This window comes from Vitis vinifera, chromosome 18, assembly GCF_030704535.1.
Source record: "Vitis vinifera cultivar Pinot Noir 40024 chromosome 18, ASM3070453v1".
NCBI classification, from domain to species: domain Eukaryota; kingdom Viridiplantae; phylum Streptophyta; class Magnoliopsida; order Vitales; family Vitaceae; genus Vitis; species Vitis vinifera.
Window position 1 is genome coordinate 31,999,124 of NC_081822.1, and position 9,646 is coordinate 32,008,769.

Sequence of the window (9,646 nt, forward strand, 5' to 3'; positions counted from 1 at the left end):
TATATTATTAGAAATAGAAACAGAAAATAGATAAAAGCAGTGGTCCCATTTGGGCTAGTCAGCCTACGCGTGTTATGACATTTCCACTAACCATCACGAATGATCAACATTGATAAATTCTCACTTGGTGCTCAGAAATATCGAACCATCCTTACAATGTTTTAATAACATATTCAATAATTTTCTCAATCAAGTTAATTACATGAGGGACTTGTTCAACCCATAGTAAGGATATCTTTGCAAGTGGGGAAGTTGACTCACAAGTCCTTCAAAGACGCGTAATCGGATTTGCTTCCTTTTTTCTATTAGAATGCCAGTTCCATCTTTTGCGCCCAGCAATATTTTTTGGCTTTAGAAACACACAGGCCAAAATCATGGAATTTTGGATGTTCGAGATCACCCTCATTTTAGCTCGAAATCTTGAGGTACGGGAAACACAAAAAACGAAGGTTTACGCAAAGATTTCAATTGCAGGCCATCCCAACACGGAGAAAAGAACCCCAGTGGACAAGAAAGGGGGGGCCAACCCAGCATGGAACTTCACCACTACATGCAAGATAGGGAAGCAGGCAGTTGAACATGATGGTGTTATGCTTCTGATCGAATTATACCGCAGCCGGACCTTTGGAGACCAATATATTGGGGAAGTACGTGTATCGTTCAAGGAGCTCTTTAATCGGGAAAGGACACTTTGGGGTCGTCTGACAACACTTTTTAGTTGTCCAAAGGGAGCTGGAGTTGGCAAGACTGTGAAATACCCGGTGAACAATGGTGGTTCTCATTCATCAGGAGTGCTGAAATTTTCATACAGATTTAGGAAAGAAGTGATTGTTAATCAACCATCCGGCGGGGGAAGTGCTTTGGGGTTGGCAGCGTCGGGAGCCAAGTGGGTGGAGCTGATTATAACAGTTGCGACTGGGATTGATATTCCATTTTCTTGGGAAGGTGTTTAATTCCGGCCGCTGATGTGATTTTTCTCTTCAAATTGATAAATGGTAGTTTTTTCCATTCATACTTTCATTCGTTCATGCACAGAGAATATATAGAGGGTAATCACCATTCTAAGAATGAGAAGGAATGATACAAGGAAAGAATGATATAAGAAAATAACAACTAATATCCTAATATCTCAACTTTCCTAATATCTCAATATTTCTAATATCTCAATATTCTTAATATCTCAACTTTCCTAATATTTAAACATTCCTAATATCTCAACACTCCCCCTCAAGTTGGTGCATAGATGTCACACATACCCAACTTGTCTAAAAATTTTGAGAACACTTGACTTGAGACAGCTTTGGTGAGGATATCGGCTAATTGATCTTTTGATCGAATCTTAGGCAATTCCACAATCTTATCATCCAATTTTTCCTTAATGAAGAATCTATCCACCTCGACATGCTTTGTACGATCATGTTGTACTGGATTATGAGCAATGTCACATGCGGCTTTATTGTCACAAAACAATCGGATTGGTTGCCTAGATAGGTAACCTAAATATTGTAAAAGAAGTCTTAGCCATAATGCCTCACAAAGTCCTAGACCCATACCTCTAAATTTTGCTTCTGCACTTGAACAAGCGACGACATTCTGCTTCTTACTTTTCCATGTCACAAGATTGCCACCTACAAAGGTAAAGTAACCAGATGTAGATCGCCTATCATCCACTGCACCGGCCCAATCAGCATCAGTATATACTTCTATACTCTGATGATTAACATTTTTAGCGAACAAAATTCCCTTCCCAAGAGCATTCTTCAAATACCTCAAAATACGCATAACTGCATTCATATGTTGCTTTCCAGGATTATGCATGTATTGACTCACTACACTCAATGCATAAGCAAGATCTGGTCTTGTATGAGCTAAGTACATTAATCTCCCCACAAGTCTCTGGTATCTTCCCTTATCAGTTGATACTTGATTAGGTTCAACACACAATTTCAGACCTTCTTCTATTGGTGTATTAACAGGTTGACATCCCGACATTCCAGTCTCCTGTAAAAGATCTAAGGCATACTTTCTTTGAGACAACAAAATTCCTTCACTTGATCGAGAAACTTCAATCCCAAGAAAGTATTTCAGAGGACCTAGATCTTTCATTTCGAATTCTCTAGATAGATAATTTTGCAGAGCTTTTCTTTTTTCAGGATCATTTCCTGTAACTACCATGTCATCCACATATACGATGAGTGCGGTAATCTTACCATGTTGCTTTTTCAAGAACAAAGTATGATCTGAATTACTTTGACGATAGCCAAAAGCTCTCATTGACTTTGTGAACCTTCAAAACCATGCTCTCGGGGATTACTTCAACCCATACAATGACTTCTTCAATTTGCACACCTTCTGACATTGCTTTTCTGACACCATGCATCCTGGTGGAAGATCCATATATACTTCTTCAGATAACTCGTCATGCAGAAAGACATTTTTCACATTGAACTGTTATAATGACCAATCTAGGTTTGCAACTAAAGACAGTAATACTTGAACTGTGTTGATCTTAGCTACAGGTGCAAATGTCTCTATGTAGTCAATTCCATAAGTTTGAGTGTACCCTTTTGCTACCAGTCTTGCTTTAAATCGTTCAATACTACCATTTGCCTTGTACTTCACAGTATAGATCCAACGACACCCAACTGGCTTCTTTCCTGGTCGACATTCTACGAGTTCCCATGTTTCATTCTTCTGCAATGATTTCATCTCTTCATTCATGGCTGCTTTCCACCTTGGATCAGCTAAGGATTCTTGCACACTGTTAGGAATAGCTATAGTAGATAATTGATTTACAAATGACTTATTTGATTCAGACAAACGATGGTTAGACACATAGTTGCTCATAGGATATTTGACTTTGGTAGACAATTCAGGTTCATATGTGGGTTTAGGAATACCTCTATTATGACGATGTGGTAACCGTTTCATGAATGGATCAGGTTCCAAATTAAGAACACCTTCAACAAACGACGATTGGTTTGGTATTTCAGTGAAGACATCTTCGGACCCAAATTGTTGACCACTCATATCCAACTCACCCGCTTCTTGGTTCACTAGTTCAGATTGTCCAGATTCATTCTCCTTAGAGATATGATAATCATAATCGAGAGTCTGAATTTCCTTATGGTACTCCCCCTGAAGTTCAGACTCATATGAAAAATACATCGAATCTTCATGAAACACCACATCCATTGTAATATACATTTGTCGAGTTGGAGGATGGTAACATCGATATCCCTTTTTGTGCAATGCATATCCAACAAACACACATTGCAATGCATGGGAAGTTAATTTGGTGCGTTGGTGTTTGTGTAGATGCACAAATGCCACACAACCAAAAACACGAGGAGGTAGATTTGGGACAGTTGGGGCAACTACGACATTAGTAAGAGCTTGGAGAGGTGTTTGGAAGTTAATTGAGTTGGAAGGTACCCGATTGATCAAGTATGCGACAGATGTGATTGCTTCTCCCCAATAAGATATCGGTGTTTTTGCTGCTATCAAGGAAGCACGAACAACCTCTAACAAGTGCCGATTTTTCCGTTCAGTGACTCCATTTTGCTGGGGTGTATTGGAATAAGTAGTCTGATGAATGATGCCATGTCCTTCCAAATACTTTTAAAGATCAGAACTTTGATATTCTCCACCATTATCACTACGCAGAACCCGAACCTTTGCATTGTACTGAGTTTCAATCATTTTATGAAAATTTTGAAACAACAAGTTCACTTCATCTTTGGTCTTCATCAAGCATAACCATGTCATTCTGGTACAATCATCAATAAAAGTAACAAACCAATGTGAGCCACTCAAAGTTGGGACTTTGGTTGGGCCCCAAACATCAGAATGTATAACTATAAAAGGAAACGGACTTTTGTTCAAAATTAACGGAAACGAAACACGATGGCTTTTAGCCAATTCACAAATATCACAACGGAAACCAGAAATATCACTCTTTGCAAACAAACTAGGAAACAATTTTTTTAAATAACCAAAGGAAGCATGTCCCAGACGTCGATGCCACAACCAAATTTTAGACTTTTTCTTCTCCCCCTCAGATCCATCTGCCATCAAGGCTTGTTGCAACTTATTTGAATCCTTTGACTGCAAGTCCAAGTAATAGAGTTTTCCCCGCTTAATACAACCAATCGTCTGTTTTGTTTGGATGTCCTTAATCACACAAAATTTAGGCCAAAAAATGACAATACAAGATAAGGCTGCGGTGATTGGAGAAACTGACAAAAGATTGTAATCTAAAGATGGAACAACTAAGACAGAATCCAAATTCAAAGTATCAGTAAGAGTTAAGGATCCTTCCCCAATGACTGGGGTTGTGTTACCATTGGCTGTGGAAACAACTTTTTGTGAGGAAGGTCTAAGGGGTGAAACCTGTCTAGAATCAAAAGTCATATGATCTGTAGCACCAGAATCAATTATCCATGCACTATTAATAACAGGTGTAAAAGTATTTAAAAACTTACCACTATGATCTGTAGCGGTTACCAATGCAGAGGCTTTCTCAGCAACATTAGCCTCTGTTTTTATTTCGGCAACAGTTGCAATCGAGGTTTTCTTGGAATCCTTCTTCCGTTGATCACGATTATTATCATTAATAACAAAGTGTTGATAGCCTAAACATGATCTAAAGGTCCATGGTTCAAACCCTCGGTTCCTCATTTTTTTCCTGGTCATACCAAGAGTTGTTGCTTTGAAATTGTGGGATATCCAGATTGGTGGGATCAATCTTATTGCAGTGAGTGCATTTGAAGGTTGACTTATCAACATTAGGGCTTGTCTTAGGATGGATGATCGTTGTCGGACTACCATAGCGACAAAATATCCAGGATTTCAGTTCCATGGCTCTGATACCATCTTCAAATTGATAAATGGTAGTTTTTTCCATTTATACTTTCATTCGTTCATGTACAGAGAATATATAGAGGGTAATCACCATTCTAAGAATGAGAAGGAATGATACAAGGAAAGAATGATATAAGGAAATAACAACTAATATCCTAATATCTCAACTTTCCTAATATCTCAATATTCCTAATATCTCAATATTCTTAATATCTCAACTTTCCTAATATTTAAACATTCCTAATATCTCAACTTTTTCTTCATTTTTTTCTCTTGTATTTGCCCTTTAGCATTGCATGATCATCATTTTCTTCAGCATAAATGGACATTGAATGATGGTGAGGCTCTATCTCAATTAAAGCAAACCTCATTTCCTCGCTCATGCGTGGACGTTGAATGATGTTGGGTTGTATGTCAATTAAAGCAAACCTCATCTCCTCGTTCTTGCACTGTGATTCTTATGATTGTTACGTTACATACTTTTTCTTCTTTGCTGTCGCTTTATGAGTCGATTTATAGGACAAGAGTGGATATTTAAGGTTCTCATTTCTTATAAACATGAGGTTGAAGCAATGGCTTCTATGTTTTATTCCAAATGGGTTGGTCTATGATACCGAACTCTACTTTTCGGTATCATACCCACACTTTTCCTTCAATAAAGGCATGACAAGTGTAAAGGAACCCAAAATAAAAAAAAAAAAGGAAAAAAACTACTTCAACGGATCACTAACAGGTTAACCAATATTTTTAATGGGAGACAATCTTACGCACGTGATATGAAGGTTCTCATTACATGCAATTAAACAAAGTTGTAAAATATTAACAATTTAAGAATAATTGTTATGTGATGATAAAATATTTATTTTATGATAAAAACTTATAACCCAATTTTTCAAAAAATCATACATAAATATATTAAAATAAGCATTTATGTATTAAAATTTTTTTGGTACGGCACCAAAGGAGGTACCGTTGAATTTTCCATGTATATATATATACAGGGGATTGAATTCCATGGTCCGATTGCCACCTGAAGTAAACGTGTTTGCTTGCTGCCTAGAAAGTTGGTGGGGATAATTTAGAACTAGCTACTCAACCAGCCCTGCATTGAATTCCGTGGTCCAATTACTAAAATTTCCCCCTTGAATTAGGGCCTTTTTGAACAAGTATGGAAGTTGAGCAAAAAAAAAAAAAAAAAAAAGTCTCATTCTCGTCAAAGTATTTCTAAAATTATAGCAGTTTATGCCCATATATAAAACTTATTTTTCAAAGTATGAATTTAGTCTTTTTACATTAAATCTGTCTCTTAAAAAGAGGGAGTTAATTGAATTTGTTTTTGAAAATTTGAGTTCGACATTTTTGTATTAAATTTGTCTTTATAAAAGATGGTTTTAGTATAATTAACTGGTATTTTCAAAATATAAGTTTAATATATATATATATATGCGATCGAAGGTGAGTGGGGTAGGGCACATGCATGATTTAATGGACAGTTTATTTGAGCATGCATTAAAATTTCATAAAAAAAATGGACGCAATGTTGGAGAAATATCGGAATTTTAGGGGCCACCAACCAAAACCATAATAGAGAGGAAAATTATATATATATATATATTGATTTGTAAGAATTTCTTAGTTAAATGTTAATACTGCATGTGACTACGCCTACCTACCGTGCATGCCAATGCTCAGATAAATTTCCCATTACATCTTGGATGTGACTTTTCTAGCCACCTTGCATGTAAATGCTCAAATTTAACTCCCTATTCAGCAAAAATTTTAGTGAAATGATCACGCTTTGTAACATGATAATATATATACATACTTGTCCTTTGTGTTTTATTTTATTTTTTATTATATTATAAAGTGTTACGTCATTAGTTTTGAAGCTTGTTACATCAAGTTCCTCATGTTCGTCATAGGTTAGGTAAATGATATCTTTTATCCTCAAGGATTTCTAAGTAGTTATATGTGCCTCGACTAAATCAAGCATGTATACTCCGAGTAGGGTCCTCTGTTGGTATATTCTTTCTTTTTCTTTACTATGGCGCTTCTAAGTTGATGTTTTTTTTAGCATGCATGTCTCCGTCCCAAAAAAAGATGTATATTCTTCCCATCTAGCTAGCAAGCTCAAAGGGAGAGGCCCACGAAAGCTTAATAAGCTCAACCAATAGAAAGAGGAAAGCTAGAGAGATCGAGCATAGAGGAGAGTTTATTATTATTTATAATATGACATAAATGAGTTCTTACTGAGATGAATAGAAAGTAATTAATCCTACATGTGACTACTAATACCCAACTCTCTATTAAATCTTGTATGTGACTACTCCCATCCACCTTACATGTAAATGCTTAAATGAACTCTCCATTACACAGTACCACATACAAATCATCAAAGAATAAAAAAGGAAAAGAAAATAAGAAAAAAAGGAAAAACCCACCACATGAAAGGAGCTAAGCCATGAGAGTAGTGTACTCAAGGAGTTTCTATGTATGCATGCTTAGACATGAGAGTAGGTGAAAGAGTAGCATCATATCATGTCCAATATTTTTAAAATTGGTCCGCACCAGCTAATTAGTTAAAATGTCAATCCATCAAATGTTGGATCTCTCAACCCAATTCTTGAAAATGTTGTGTCAACAGAAGGCTCAATGTAAACATGTTAGTTTAAGAATACAAAAATAAAATAATTTACACAAATAAATACAAGGTTTTAACGTGATTCAGTCAATCATGCCTATATACACAAATGTAAGAGAGTCATTTCACTATACTATAAATAATATTATAGAGGAAAAAAACTAGATAAATTATTGAGTTCTAAAAACATCATATGTTTCTCAACTCCTTGTATCTACACCCTAAACCACGAACCCTCTCACTCCATCAAGTATATCTTATTTTTTCCTTACATCTTTATCCATCTTGTATAGTCTTTAAGTCCATCTCCATTTCATTACCTTTTCCCATCATGACCTAGAACATTTATAAAGATCAACATTCCTAATAAGCTTCCTTATTTAATAAATAAAAAAAATCTAATATTACTATAACATGTCAAGTTATTAATACAATATTCCTTATAAAAAGGGATTTATACTAATTAGGACTTTAAGACACCTATCTCCATCTTGGATGAAATTCTATTAAGTCAATTTTCCATCTCTCCATGATACATGTATCAATCCTAACATGAGAATAATCAACTCAACTTTCAATTAATTAAAATTCCTTTTGTCATCTTTTTATGTGCTTTGTTTTCTTTGATTTTTCTAGAAATCTTCATCTTGGGCTCTAATACCAGTTTGTTGTGCCAGTAGAAATTTCAATGTAAACTTGTTAGTTCAATAACATAAAGATAAAATAATTCTCATAAAGGAACATGAAGTTTTAATGTAGTTTGATCAAACATGCCTACATCCACGAATATAAGAAAATCATTCTACTATACCATAAAGAATATTATAGAGGAAGAAAACCAAATACAACTATTAAGTTCCTAAAATATCCTATGTTTCCCTACTCCTTTTATTTACCCCTTGAACTACAAGCTTCCTCACTCTACCGAGTGTCTCTCATTCTTCTTCATATAGCCTTCATAAGTTTATCTCCCTCTCGTGACCTTTTCCCTACATGACTTACAATATTTATAGAGATATTTCTAACAACTTTCTTTATTATATAAAAAAATATAATATTATAATAATTTATCAAGTTAGAAAATAGTTTATATAATATTCTTTATAGAAAGGAATATATGACATAACACATCGTGGTTGAATATCTCTCACTTTCCATTCTCAATATGTAAAGACTATATCACATCTTGACACTTCCCATTCTTAATATGTAAAGACCAAAGAGCAAATATAATCTCATATACTATGTCTGCATATCTTTGTGATTCTATCCTCTAGTCAACTATTTTTAGTCAGCAATTACCATACCCATACCATAGGATTGTATACTTATACCTTTGTAAATTGTGTACAAAAATTCAAAAAGAAAAAATTCATTCAATATTTTTGAATCCGGTTACTACATCTTTATGGTATCAGAGCATTCATAACTCTAACGAGCATCCACCAATTTTTCCAACCATGTCAGAAAATAATTCATCCAACAATGCAACATTAGAAATTGTCTCTACCTTTATCCAACCTTTTGTGCCCAACACCACACAACTTATCTCCTTAAATGTTGCCTCTCAACTTCTTATCAAACTTACCACATTTAACTACACCACCTAGCATGTTCAATGTCACTATATTTTCTTTGGATACAATCTTCTTAGATTTCTTGATGACATTCTTCCATGCCCCCCTAATCATTACTGTTAATACTGAAATCCAACCTAACCCAACCCAACCTACATATTTTGGCAAAGACAAGACCAACTCATCTTTCATGCCATATTTTCCTCATAGTTCCTCTTATTTCCACTGCTACCATTAGTCATGAGGCTTGGACTCGCTTAGTTTGACTTTATGCCAATTGATCCAACACTCGGGTCATTCCTCTTAAAGATAAACTTAGTAAGATGACTTAGGGTGACTGACCTATTGCAAAATTTCTTCAATCCATTAAATCAATTAGTGATGAACTCGTAGTTATCGGTGCTCCTCAAAGTGATGTTAATCTTATTGTTTATTGCTTTCGGGGACTCAGGCTTGCTTATAAAGAAGTTGTTGTTGCTGTTAAGAATTGGGAAACCTTGATTTCCTTTAAAGATCTCTATGACCAACTTGTTAACCATGAAGCCTCTTTATTAAATGACTAGCT

General features: G+C 35.2%; 1 protein-coding gene across 1 annotated transcript; it reads left to right on the forward strand.

Annotated features, from left to right (window-relative positions):
* Window positions 1–374: 374 nt before the first annotated feature.
* LOC104882777 (uncharacterized) lies at window positions 375–953 on the forward strand. The gene has a single exon (XM_010667141.1). It carries the CDS (start codon window positions 375–377, stop codon window positions 951–953), a length of 579 nt encoding a protein of 192 aa, XP_010665443.1.
* Window positions 954–9,646: the final 8,693 nt, after the last annotated feature.